At 31.2% G+C, this 14,220-nt stretch overlaps 3 protein-coding genes across 3 annotated transcripts; 1 reads left to right on the top strand and 2 right to left on the bottom strand.

Annotated features, from left to right (window-relative positions):
• Positions 1-1,254: 1,254 nt before the first annotated feature.
• LOC148788570 (uncharacterized) lies at positions 1,255-2,349 on the bottom strand. The gene has a single exon (XM_088878987.1). It carries the CDS (start codon positions 2,169-2,171, stop codon positions 1,347-1,349), a length of 825 nt encoding a protein of 274 aa, XP_088735113.1. The 5' UTR covers positions 2,172-2,349; the 3' UTR covers positions 1,255-1,346.
• A 1,125-nt stretch (positions 2,350-3,474) lies between these two features.
• LOC105157031 (ribonucleoside-diphosphate reductase subunit beta) lies at positions 3,475-7,428 on the top strand. The gene is made up of 5 exons (XM_011073325.3): positions 3,475-3,673; positions 3,780-4,007; positions 6,327-6,408; positions 6,992-7,070; positions 7,166-7,428. The coding sequence occupies exons 1-5, from the start codon at positions 3,647-3,649 to the stop codon at positions 7,221-7,223; spliced, it is 474 nt and encodes a 157-aa protein (XP_011071627.2). The 5' UTR covers positions 3,475-3,646; the 3' UTR covers positions 7,224-7,428.
• A 3,552-nt stretch (positions 7,429-10,980) lies between these two features.
• LOC148788569 (transcription factor ILI3-like) lies at positions 10,981-12,187 on the bottom strand. The gene is made up of 2 exons (XM_088879031.1): positions 12,008-12,187; positions 10,981-11,359 (listed from the first exon to the last, which is right to left on the bottom strand). The coding sequence occupies exons 1-2, from the start codon at positions 12,185-12,187 to the stop codon at positions 11,204-11,206; spliced, it is 336 nt and encodes a 111-aa protein (XP_088735157.1). The 3' UTR covers positions 10,981-11,203.
• Positions 12,188-14,220: the final 2,033 nt, after the last annotated feature.

Here is a 14,220-nt window from a genome sequence, read left to right as displayed (position 1 = left end):
AAAAATATATTTTCTTAATATTTTAAAAATATTAACAAAGTTTATCGGGTCCGTTTCAAAAAATCTTTAACGAAATCCAAAATTTTCTTGATGAGACGGGTTCTAAATTTCGATAAATCCATTCAAATCCACCCCTTGCCATCCCAAATCAATGATATGATAGAAAAACGTGGTCCATTTTCACAAAGCCTATCCCAATTCCCATACCATTATGTTGATTGATTTGGACAGAAAAAAAAACAAAAATAATCCTAATTATTTGTTGGAACTTTTTCTACATGCACTTTGAATGTATCCGTAATAAAAATATGTAACAAAATTATGACTGTAATAAGATATAGCAAATAAATGCCACATTTCACCTCAAAATATATATATATATATATACTTTTACTCTGACTACTCTGAAATGAGTGCAAAATATTTTGGTACACCAAAAAACAATAAATACCACTTTGATATAGAAAAAGAATGGGATAAAAGGCATAAAATTCCCCATTGTTTTACAAAGTCTGCAACAAAAATTCTTTCATTATGAGAATAGGTTAAAAGTCCCCTTGTACTTTGTAAAATTCAGCAATAAACACTCCTTCCTTTAGTAATCTAGACCTTTTATTTTTTTAAAAATCTAATGGTTGAGATTAATTGCATAGATTTAAGAATCAACATTGATCAAAGAAGATCCAATGGTCATTAAAATAAGAAATAATATATATTAAGTAAGGGTATAACGATCATTTTCTAGAAAATTAACACCGCTAGTTGGATTTAACGGAGAGAGGGCGATTGAACCGAGTTTTACAAAATACAAGAGAGCTTTTAGCTTATTCTTATAGGAGGGTTTTTTTGTTTTGCATACTTTTTAAAACACAGGGGGGTTTATGCATTTTGTCCAAAAAAATGCAAGCAACTTTCTTGTAACATTGTAAATGAGCAAATTATGTCTTTATTGAACTTTTTGTAGTAATTTACCTTCCTGTGTTTTTTAAAATATAATAATTTATCCTCATGCATTTTTTAAAATGAAAAAATATACCTCTCTAAACTCCTTTGATATGTGTTACCATATATTTGTGTTTTGTATACAAAGTTTTCATTTATTATCGAATTAACACACACATCAAATTCCTTGTTTTCAACGGCAAATGGGTTCATTTTTATTTTACATACCACTACTACAAAAAGAATTTTTAATTTGATGGAAAGATTATGCATTATACCGATTGTGGCGCATTCCCGGACCTGCTGAGGATATCGCCTGAAAATGAGTATTGTTGTATTATATCTCTTTACTTATTAATGAAAATTACATTTATCCAAACTTAATCAATTAATTATAACGCATTCTAACGAGTTCTAAACAGCGCTAAAAATAAGAAAAACACAAAAATCAACTGCAACCCACACATAGATATATCGAAGAGACTCTCAAGAACCAATCCCCTATCACCAACCTTATAACTCCACAACATCTGAAGAACCTCGTCGAACCCGAGGACAAAATCTCCGCCGCTGTTTACGTACGCCTTCACATCAAACACCTTCGCCCTCACTTCCCTCACATCCGTCGCTTCTACCGTCGCCAAATCTTCAATACATGACCCTAGATTCTCCTCCACCGTCGTGATCCGGCTCATCATCTCAGCCCTCTGCTCGTCACTCTGCGCTTCAACAAACGGGTTGGCCCGCATTTTCCCCAGGGTGTCTCTGATTTGACTCAGCGCATCAGGCAGCGACGTCGAGCAGTTCTTGAAGGCAGCGACGGTTTGATCATTACCCTCGCGAATTTGAGTGGTGTTTGATTGGACTAGTGGGATGACGTTCTCGAGTTCTTTGATCGCATGTTGGAGGGACAAAATGAAAATCTGATTCGGGTCGGAGATGGATTTCCCACTTATGATGGGATTGAAGGTTTTTATACACGAAGGTCTATTGTAACTGACGAAACAGAATGCTTGGAGTGCAGGATTGAAGAGGGTTGACTTACCGGACCTTGAACTCTCGTTGCGTACGAGATAGACGATTAAGACAGCTATAACTACTGTTAAGCTGACGCTGAATAGTAAGAAAGCGAGGATTAGGATCTTGTTCCGTCTGCGGAATGTTGATAGCGCTACGCCTTCTTCCCCGAGGAGGCTTGTCTTTGGATCGGCATCGTTCATCGATTTCATGGCAAGTGGATTGCAGATGAGTCGGGATGATTTTGATGACACGACGAAGCAGGATGTTGAATTTGAGCTGCAATAATAATTTGTAACTAGAGAAACCTTTATGAATAATCAATTGTGTCGATGATCATGGAAGATATCGTTGAAGGGTCTTGGAAGTTTCAGGCCACATGATGTCTGGTTGAGTGGTAAGTCAATGGTTGTTGAGGACCATAAATTAATAAGACTTTAGCACTATCATAACTTTCAAAATCACTCCCCATGAACTCATTAAAAGAATTATAACATGTAATCAAAGTTAATTGATATAGGTTAATAATAAATATATTTAGTAAATAGTTATTGATCACGACGATGTAATAGTTATTGGTCGTAATTTTTGTGAATAACTAAAACATTTGTCATGACTAAAATTTATGGCAAATATTTTGACTAAACTTTTAATCGTGGCAAATAAATTTTTTATGGTAGAAAAATGTACACTATGTTTGTTTTCATTTTCAAGTTATCTGTCGGATGAGTCAAAACATACCCAATGTTTTCTATCATACAGAAACAGTTTATCTGTGTGTTTTTAGCTGTTTTAGCATAAATATATACATATATATATACACACACATATACATAAATATATACAAAAACACATAATTTGGCAATGAATAGTAATTTTTGTCTCCCAAAACACAACATTAAACATACAATACGTATTTTAAATTATCTCCAAAAATAAATTAAAACATACATATTATCTCTAACACATGCTTATTTTTATCTTGTTTTCTCTCTTTGTCACCATAAATCACAATAAAACATTCAAAAAACAAATCAAACACTATTATTTTTTTTTGTACCAATTTTATTTAACCGTAGTTAATAGTAGTCATTTACTATGACCTTTAGCCATAAACACTAATATTGTAGCCAATAGTAACTTTTTTTCTAATAACGAGGATATCTTGATTCTTGAATTAGTCGCACAAGTTTGAACTTGATGGTAAAAGTAGAGCAAATATTATGTCCAAGAATTTTTTTGGGATAAACTGATCTATTAAAATTAATAAATTACATTATGAGATTTAATATAATTATAAATATTTATCGTTAAACAAAGGGTATTGACAGGGGCCCTAACCATCCCCTAAGGCAATATAATTATATTTATTTAATATAATAAATATAATTTGTTGTTCGACCCCTTCGAATAATCACTTTTGTTTCTTCTTTCTAAGAAAAAGGGATCTTGCATTTGAAAGCACGACTTACTTTTAAGCAAATCGCATTTGAAGAAAATACAAACTAGCTTTTGTTTTTGTTCTCCCCTTCTATCTCCTGATTTGAAATTAGCCAAAATTCGAGGACTAAACTGAAGTTTTTTACTATTAAGTGAAAATTGCCTGCTTCACCAGGACGAACCTCGCTTCGCCCCCGCCACCACCCCTCGCCGCGGCCCCAAGGTTTAATTTCCGGAAACTTCCAAGATGCTGAACAGCGATCAGCAATCCATGGTGATTTCGCTATAAAATTTTAGAATAGTATTTCAATCTCCGTTTTCCATTTCCCAGTTCCGGGTTATACCTCTTTATTATTGACTTTTGGTTTGTTGATGAGCAGGAAAGAGTTTATGATCATAGATTCCAGCGCACTGACCAGTGGCTTCCGGTGTATTCTTGGCTGGAATCACTGAACACGGATGAGGTGATTAAGTCCAAAGACGTCGTTGATTGGTTAACCGCGAACCCTGAAATCAGAGACCACTTGTACTCCAGGCATTCACGCTACCATTTGATGCACTATATCAAGAAATGCCATGTGAAAATCTTGAAGCGAAAGGAAAAACAGGTGATTTCATTATTATTCTTTTTTATTGTCTTTTTGGAATTTATTATACTTTCTAGTTATGTGGTTTTACTTGTTAAGGTGCTTAGCTTTATTTTGACTTGTTTGAGTTACTTGCGAATTGTTATATGTAATTGGAACAAATCTGAGTTTTGAATTTGGGTTGGTGGACCAGCCTCATGATGGTATTGGAATACCTAAGGTTGAGAAAATGCCATTTCTTGTTTGTTCCAAATTTGTGGTTGACGCGAATTGTAGAAGAGATGGAGGACGATGATGATGACGTTGGACTAGTTGTCACTGTATATGGGATGCACCTTCATATTGTAGGAATAAACATATCAATAAGAACTCTTAACATGACAAATTAGAAGAGTAATGTACATATATTCTAGAGCATCATTTGGTTTGGAGTTCCATTCATCCATTTATGACAAAAGTCAAATGGAACTTTACTGTCTATGGTTTAACTTGTTTTGCTGATCATACTTGTAATGGGCTTATAAAGAATCTGGTTAGCTGTGCGGACAACATTGACTGGCAAATTGTTTGTAGAAGACTGTTTTCATAAGTCCCAATCTTATTAAGAGATTTAGCGGACTAGTGGGGTTGCCCTCTTTCTTTTCTCTCAGATTCAGTTTATCTGCTACGAGTGGCGTTTTACATTTGGATCATTGTGTCACTATGCAACATAGTTATAAGGTGTGGGCTAAATTTTGAATCCTACTGTTCCCTTTCCTACTTTTTTTTTTCCCTTTGAAGTGCTTGTAATATTTGTTGATGATGGTTGCATGTTCAAGAAATTGTAGTATTGCATAACGGTAACAGAAAATGTATACTAGTTTAATGGAATCAGTGCGGTCTTCTTTTGCTTAATATAGGATTCAAGCATACTCATTGTTAGATGTTTATTGCATTTCCTTAAGAAACTTCTTGTAACACTCTAGTCCAGGAGTTCTAACTTCTGCTCGTATCAGTGGTTTTCAATGTTAGTTGACTCTTTCAGAGCTTCTGATATACGAGTTCTTTATCATGTCTCCTCCATCTCTATTTTCCTGGCAGTTTATTCTGTTGAGCAAAGTATGATCTTCTAAGTTTGTCTAGTGCTCTAAAACATGAAATTGGACATATTCCCCTGACTCATTTTTAGAAACTATTTTGTTTCTTATGTTACATTCTTGGAGGTGGTTATCTCTTGTGCATCAAGCTTGTGGTATTTTTTACATATATATAATGGAATTTTGTATTATTTTGGGATTTAAGAAATAGAAATAAGGGCTTTGGGCAAGCGTGCTAACAAGAGAAGATATTGTAGCACGACTGAGATGCATATTGTTGTTGTACCAACTTTTAATTTCAAGATATAGGTCCACTTTAGATTGATCTCTGTGTTGTAGAAATAAAAGCAAAAATGAAGAACTGCGCAGATTCCTGGTTGACCTTTTACACCATTTCGCGTGTAGTGTTAAAGACTCTGCTTTGAGCAATGTGTCATGAGTTAGGATTCTCATGATTTAACTCTGACTACTCTGCATCACTCTAGAGTTAACTTAGCCTGTTTGTTTCTTTCTCCTGGAAACAATTTCCATTCGCATCCCCCAAAATGTATTACTGCATATATAAATATATTTTTCAGTTGTAATATATTCTATATGTATATCTTTATGCAGCATATCAAATCATTATGATAAACTAAAAATATATTTATGTTTTTATTTACATCTTTCGATCATTATACTAATACAAGATATAATAATATAAACGTTTGATGTGACACTACTAGTGAAACAAAACATGCATTAATCGACATATTCAATAATCAATAGGAGATGTCTCGTCTAGAACTAGCATACTTACATTTTTCATTTTCTTCAAACATTTCCTCAAAATTGCCAAAAATAGAACCAAATGGACCGGGAATGTTCCAAATACTCTGTCAACAAAATTTGCAGGTTGCCGGTTGTGTAAGATGCATAAACAATATTACTGCAATACAGTGTAGCCTTGAAGAATGCTTGTAGATCGTTGATGTGGTGTATCAACAGCCCACATAATTTTGTGAAAAGATATAGGTTGATCTCACAGTCTCATATCAGTTCAAGACATGTTTTGGCCCAGAAGGCTATATGGTATTCCTCCATCTTGTTGAGATATCTACTATTATAATCCTATGTAGTTTTCTGACTTATTTGGTTTTGGCCTCTTTGTTTTACTGCTATGTTTGATTTTTGTGTGTGATATCATACTCGTCAATTTTTTAACTACTTTGTAGCTTTAAAGTCTGAAGATTGACTCTTAGACTTTCCCTATCAAATAAAACAGGGATTGATTGTTGCAAAATTACCTCCTCCTAAGGTTGATCAGAGTGTTGAAGTAAAACCCCCTGGCTCACCTCATTGTAGTGGTAACTCCACTTGCCTTATGACAATAAAATACTGTGAACTTGTGATTAATATATGTGCCTAAAATGATAGTTTGAAGTTATTTAGCTCAGTTTCTGCAATCATAATTTCCAATAAACTGCTTTATTTTGTCAAGAAATGGCCAAAACCATATAAGGTTGAACCATTATGCAGATCATGTAAGATTTTTAACAACTCAGGATGCATGAGCTTTCGCTGTTTCCGCTTCTAATTGTTTTTTAGTTATTGGGGGTTGCTATCTTAAATTGTTCGTCTGAATGCATGTACTGTGTCCGCGAACTTTGAAAACATACATTGATATAATAGAATTACAACTTCACTTTATTCCACTACTTTCCACATTGGTATTATGGTTTATTTTCAGGAAATTCTATGCACTATCGTATTTTGTTTTGCTTGTGCAGGAATAGAGTTAATTATAATGTTGATTACGATTTAAACTAGAAGAAGAGTAATGCTGTTGATTTCATCGCTTCTATTATTTTTTTCCCGTCATATTACTTTTGACTCAAGACCACTTGAACCATTTCACGTTTTCGGTTGACAATAACATAATTATCACAGGCAATAATTTGACCAGTATTCCTAAAGATAGCGAGCTATACAAAGCAAAACGAAGTGAAGCTTTCCGCAAATATGAGCTGTAAGTAACCGCACCGAGTTATTCTTCAGCTGAATCCGAAAATGGATTTGATTATCCAACTACTTGCATAGTTATATCCTATCTTTGCGTTCCAGTTTGGTGGAGTTGGAGAAACAACTTATGCCGCTCTTCGGTAAACATGAGAACTCATAAACCTATGACAGCCAGAGTTCTGCAATTCCCGTGTTGCTAATATGAACATCTGCAGTTTAGATGTTCAAAGTTGAGGATCTATGTACATGATTATGCTGTTTTCTGGGCTTGTAGCTTTGTAATTCTCTGTCCTCACTCTCATAGATGGCCTGCATTATCATGTATGATCATTAATATATAACAAATATTAGTTGTTTTTCAAGAATTGGTATGTACATGTTCCTCTTGTGATAATTCTCGTTTTAAATCTTTCTTTAGTAGCAAAAAATTCAAAACATTAGTGCTAAAATTGCTACTTTTCAATTTTAAATCGAGGTTAAGTGTTTGATTAGTAGGATTAAAAGTAGATTTATTAACTAAATAAAAAATTGATTAACCATTAAAAAGACAGCTTCTTCTCACTGTGTTTTGTTTGTAATTTGCTGTCTTTTATGTACAAATATTTCAACAAGGCTCATGTTATAATTATCAATTTTCGTGGTTGCTAGAAGAAAGAAAAACAGAAAGCATATTAGTTGCAAAAGCAAAAAGAAATTTATCATTATATGATTATTTATAGTTTAAGCTGATAAATCTGAGGGCCCTTGCACAACAGGCTCAGTCTTTTACTGTATCTAAATTATAATCACCTCTTTTTAAATTTAATATAATTATAAATACTTTCTCATTATTTCGAAAAAACAAATGTCCCCCTTCATATGGAAGATAATTTTGTAGCCTTTCAACGGTGATGTGGAAATTATTACTTTACAATATCTGTTTCTTTTTTCTCAATTTTTCTAAAAAAATATTTGAAAAAATATAATAAAGTCCGAGGAAGAGTAAAGTATATAATCCATAGGTGATATTAATCCATAAAATATTTATAAAAAATTAAGAAATATATAAAATTATAGTTTATAGTCCAAAATTTATTTTCGTCAATTCACCTTAAAAATTGGACAGAAACTTAACAGAATATGCTCGTTTTATTCAACAATAAAAAAATATTTATAATTATATCAAATTTTAAGAATACGACTTTAATTTACCCTATCTTGAAAATCGATATTGCCTTATGTGTCAAATATTTCTTAAATATAAATTAAAATGTGATTTATATGCAAGAAAAGAACGTAGCATGATGCAATGTCAATTTATAATAAAACTTTGGTACAGGTATACTCTACTATCGAAGCTAAGGTTAGTTATTAACCTTTGACTTGTTTCAACGCCGGTAGACAAAATATAGTTATCAGCCATTCATAAAATCTCATTAATTGCCCTTTAATGTGAACTGATATTTTGCATAGATTTTGGGTGAATTATTTCGTCGTTGTTTTAGCAGGCGAGGCAGAAGTAGAGGCAGAGGCAGAGGCGGAGGCGGAGGCGAGGCCGGCCCTCTCTGTGGTATGATCAAAACGAGGAACTTTTTTTGCGACTATTTGTGAATTATTATAATGAATTCTTGTTCAAACATCCAACGGGTAAAAATATTTTTCTTAATTATTTTTCACTAACTTTATTTATAAATGTTTTTAAGATAAATGATTATTTGGTATTATATGATTTTCGTGATAGTTAATTACTATAATAAAAAAAAATTAGAGGCAAATACAGATTAAATATGACTGCGCAACAGCTATTAATCGTTGTTTCTGCAAATGAGGCCAAAACATTAGTCACAGCTAAAAACATAACAATTTTTTTTTATTATTATATCTAAAAATCATAGCAGATATTGGTTGCCAATGATAAAAAATTTAAGTTTTTGCATTGATTTTGTCTAATTGTGGTTAATAGTATTGATTCATCATAATTTTGAAACATTGGTCATTTATATTGCATGGAAAAATCAGTTTATTAGCAGTGTAGCCTCACTAGAAAAAATATAATTTTTCACTACAGTTAATTAATTATCAGTAAAGCCAAAAGAAGAAAATCGCGGTAAACACAAATTAACAACGGCTTCATAACGACCATTAGCCATTGTTTCTGCAAGTATAGTAAAAAACTTTAGCAATGGTAAAAACCATGGAAAATGTTTTAGCTAAAACTAAAAATCATGACGAATATTGATTAATTATGGTAAAAATTTACATTTTTACTTTAATTTTATTAAACTGTATTAATAGTATTAGTTTATAACCATAGTTTTTAAGCCACAGTCATTTGTACCATAGCGAAAATTTAATTTTTTTTTATAGTGTCTCATTAAATGCTCTATGCTTTAGGATTTATGTATCTCTAGTCCACCAGATTTGTCACTGCAATTTGCAAGATTTGAAAGAGAAAGATCATCTTTTTGGCTGATAATGGATATACTGGTTGGCAGCCTTTTCCACACAATGTAGAATTCCTTTAGCAAAAAAAAAAAAATTGATCAGGAAGAATTTATTTAAGGGATAATTACATTCTCATTTCTTAAGATTTGGTGTAATTATACGTAACTCTCATGTGATTTAAAAAAATATATTTAGTACTTTAAAATATGCTTCCATCTAATAAATAAGTTCATTTGTTAGTTAAAATTTACTGAATTTGATAATATTAACAAAAAATTAGATAGAAATTCATATTTACCGTTGATTGACTTATTGCTAATTTATTTTAAGTCAATAAATTTCTTTTATGATCAAAATTACCCTAATTCATACGTTAATGCATGTGATGAGGCATATCTTCACCGTACGTTATAAAGGTAGTTTAGTCACAAAGGATATGTTTGACATACAATAAGTCAGCAATAAGTATCGATTTTCATTAGATGGTAAATATCGATTTTCATGCAAATTTTTTATTAATATCAACAAATTTAGTGAATTTTAACTGACGATGTGACTTATTTATTAGATAGAAGTAAATTTCAAGGGTACTAAATATAATTTTTTAAATTATAAAAGATTTACGTATAATTACGTCAAATTTCAAGGGAAGGGAGGATAATAATCTCTTTATTTAAATTCCATTAAGATTTAGTAAGGGACAAATTAGGTCCCTCTTGATGATTTTTTTTTCTAATAATTAGGTGGGATATATATATATATATGTATGTATGTGTGTGAGTGACATACATATACAATAATTAAAATAATTTAAAAATAAAAAAACCTAATAAATACATTAGCTTATATATATATATTAGGTGAGCTATATACATCTGTAGTTCTATGCTATTATATATATATATATATATATACATGACCCAATCATTATGAATTATAATTAATATGTTGTTGAGAGATATATAAATACAAGGAACATGATATATATGTATATCAAATCAACAATTGCATAATAAATACATATGCTTTACTCGACCTCTCAGTTCACCAAACTTCACTATCAAATAAATTAAATTTGTGCTACATTATAAATAACTACGAGTTAAAAATTATAATAAATTAATATTATTAATGATAGTTAAAAAAAATCGAAGCAAAAATTTTAATTTTTATAATAATTTAATCAATATTTACCATGATTTTTAATTATAGCCAAAAAAATACATGTGGATCTCACGTGACCTTTTAAAATTGGTGTTGCTGTTCCTATTGACTTATTTATGCAAGCATTTTTGTTTTTTTTTAACATTTTAGGATAGCATTTTGGTCCTTTGTCTTTGTAATTTTAATGAATCCTTTCTTCGTCGAAGTTCACCTCCACCGGCTAAAGGGTAAACTCCAAAAAAATAAAAAGATTAAAATTACAAAAAATAAAAAGATGCAGAACTAAATTACCACTCTAAAAAATTAAAAAAATAAAAATGACAATTAAATTACGAGATAAAAAATGCATTTACACCTGAAAGAAGTACCAAGCGAGCCCTAGAATTACACGTACCAAAATACAAGCATATACATACATTACATTACATATATATATATATAATAGACCTTTACAAACATGTTTGTAAATGCCAAAACCCTAGCTATAGCAACAACCAACCACTGCTTTATTACCCTCATTTGGGGGGGGGGGGGGGTGGCTGGGGGGCTGGTTCACTGTTGTAGAAGTCTCCTAATAATATCAGCATCAAGGGCAGTGATGTCTCCAGAAGCCAGAAGCTGAGAAAGTCTGTCACTTAGATCATCCACCTCTTTCTGCAGTTTCTTGATGTAATTGCATGTCTCCTTTATAAGCTTTGATGCTGATACCTACCAACACACACACATTCATCAGCCAATGACAATAATTTCACACTTGTGCTGACCTACAAATACCATGCAGACATACATTGTCCGTGAACCTTTTTTGCAACCACAACGCCTAATATTAATATACCACTTTGGATTTTTTTTTATTACAAATTGATATTACATGTCGTATTAATTTGCTGCATGTCCCGTTCGTATATAGAATAGTTTCTTAAATATTACATGAATTTTATACAGATTATGACGAATATATATATGTATGAAATATATGGAATATTGCGTGCGTCTGTATATATGTATATATATATATATATATAATTTCCCTCATCAATGTCCTTGTATATATTAAAATTAAGTCCATTTTTCTTTTTCATGGCCAAGATGGTTTATTTAAAGTAGAGGGCTGCATCAGAAGAAATCATTTCAAGAGTCGCAACAAAATCAATCTTAGGTTATGTTTGGATTGATGGATTTGAATTTGAAATGACTTTGTATTAGAGAAGTTGAAATATTCATCAATGTTCAACAAGACGTAGTTCAAATTTAAAGCCGAATGAATTAAAGTATCTGAATTTGAAATCTATGACTTTGAATCCATCAATTCAAATGCAGTGATTAGTAAATGATGGAGAAAAGAAGGAAAGTTACCTTTGTATTACAGCTTGAACTAGAATCATTAGGCAACAATTCTTGCAACCTCAAAACGAGATAGTTGACCTCATCTTCTGTCATTCTTGATGAAATGTCTCTTCCTCTCTTGTTCGACATTATTACAGCTACAAATTTACACACAAGTTGTATCAAGATTGAGTGTGAGAAGGAGAGCATATATGGGGCTCTTAAAAAGGAAACCAGGTATAGGGGTTGGTTAGAAAAAGGCTATCAACAATAGCAGTTGGAGCCAAAATTAAAATCAGTAGGGCCCCATTTGTCTAATAATTCTTGGCACTTTTGTGAAAGGAAGCAATTAGGGCAAAGCCCATTTGTTTAAATTAATGAAAGTTTTATGTGTTTATGTCCAAATCTCGGGACACGTGGCCGTACATGATTGGTTGGGTTCTTGGGATTACTAAGAAAGATGTTTAGTTGACACCAGAAAGATACCCATGTTTCTGATTTAGTTAACATTGGGCTGCTCAGAATTGGTCTCTTTGTCTGTTCCATTGACATTTCTGGTTTGGGGAAACTTATGAAGAGTTTTGTTGAGTTCACATTTCCTCTTATGACAATATTGTATTATTATTCCCCACCAAATCTTGTGCCTTCAAACTCCAATACCATCCCATTAATAATAATATGGATTCGATTAATAATTTTAATCTGTGTTTCTTTTTCAATAGACTGACAACATCTGTACTTTTTTACAGACTCATACAACTACAGATCGATCTATTACACAACTCAAGAATTTATAACCATTATTTCGGTCTGTATATGTCTTACAATGAGCGTATAATTAGGGTTTTAGTTCTTAACAAACTCGTGCATATATGAGCCTGTTACAGGGTACATATCGTTTGCGACTAGGATGTGAGCTATGCTATATATATATATATATATATATATTGTCTTTTCATTTTTGTAACAACAAATATATATATATATATATATTATTCTTGTAATGAAAGAGATGATGTATATTAGTTGAGGTTGTCTTGTCATCAAATGTTCTATCAATCAAATGTTGTCTCGTCATCAAATTTTTTTGGATATATTATCGAATCTAGTGGAAGCTAGACAATTACATAAAATAAATTGATTTTTTCTTCGCTTTTTTGGTTCTATATATATATATATGTGTGTGTGTGTGTATTATTTGCAGTGTATAGAGACATGATATTATTGGGGGTTGGGTGAGTGTGTATTCAATTTGTTGACGCACGTAACATTGTATATTTATTAATTATAGTGATTTTCTATGAGTTAGATGGCAACGATTATATAAATGAATAATTATTTTTCCGCACCTCCTGATTTATGATTTATTTACATAAATTATATTAACATAAAAAATCAAGAAATAGTTTGTGTAGTAATATTGATATTTTTAGGGAATGTATATGTAATTTTCTAATTATAAGGGTGATTTATGTAAATTATATTATTTCTAGTGAGTGTATATATAATTTTTTTAAAAAAACAGAGATAATTTATGTGAATAGATCGTAAATAAGAGGAATGTATATAGAACTATCCCTTATATATTTTAAGGGGGACTGCAGATAATTACAACAAAAAGTATGTATTATTATAATTAATTGTTAAGATATAGAAACAAAAAGATTATTAAAATAGAGTAGCAATTAATTACAACTTTATGATGATCAGTTGTTGTTTCGGCAAACGAGGAAAAATTACAAGGTAAAGTGTAATTTTACATTTTCAGATAGATTTTATGCGTAATTAACCTTTTTTTCCTTTATAAAACAGATAATTACGTAAGTACATCATCTATATTTATACTATTATAAAAACAAATCCTTTTACCGCACCAACATTTAAATATCCAAATTTTCCCTTTATTTCATTTCTTTCATTAAAAAATAATTTGGTCAAAATACTAATTTTAATTTTTTTTAATAATCTCTTAATTACCAAAAAAAAAGAAAAAACCCAACCGACTACTTCGTATTTTTCTCTCACCTTCCCCATATGCTTTTTTGCCCTCACAAATTTTCATATTTTAAATAAACCCACAATTACAATTTATTTTTTCTCGCTCATCTTTTCATGTTTTTTTTTTCCTCACAAACTTTCATATTTTTATAAAACCACAATTACAATTAATTTTTTTCCACAATTTTATATTTAATAAACACACAATTATAATTTATTTTTCCTCTCTCACCTTCTCAATATCT

This window comes from Sesamum indicum, linkage group LG3 (assembly GCF_026168435.1).
Source record: "Sesamum indicum cultivar Baizhima isolate 11 linkage group LG3, ASM2616843v1, whole genome shotgun sequence".
NCBI lineage: Eukaryota > Viridiplantae > Streptophyta > Magnoliopsida > Lamiales > Pedaliaceae > Sesamum > Sesamum indicum.
The sequence above is the reverse complement of the archived record's forward strand: the minus strand, read 5'-3'. Positions and strand labels throughout refer to the sequence as shown.

What these genes read in the sequence shown, in the direction of transcription:
- LOC148788570 (XM_088878987.1), bottom strand. Translation starts at nt 2,171, where the DNA reads ATGAAATCGATGAACGATGCCGATCCAAAGACAAGCCTCCTCGGGGAA.
- LOC105157031 (XM_011073325.3), top strand. Translation starts at nt 3,647, where the DNA reads ATGCTGAACAGCGATCAGCAATCCATG. An exon ending in ACAGCGATCAGCAATCCATG is followed by an intron (nt 3,674 to 3,779) that starts GTGATTTCGCTA and finishes GTTGATGAGCAG; the next exon opens with GAAAGAGTTTATGATCATAG. An exon ending in TGAAGCGAAAGGAAAAACAG is followed by an intron (nt 4,008 to 6,326) that starts GTGATTTCATTA and finishes CAAATAAAACAG; the next exon opens with GGATTGATTGTTGCAAAATT.
- LOC148788569 (XM_088879031.1), bottom strand. Translation starts at nt 12,187, where the DNA reads ATGCTCTCCTTCTCACACTCAATCTTGATACAACTTGTGTGTAAATTT. An exon ending in GTTCAAGCTGTAATACAAAG is followed by an intron (nt 11,360 to 12,007) that starts GTAACTTTCCTT and finishes GTGTGTTGGTAG; the next exon opens with GTATCAGCATCAAAGCTTAT.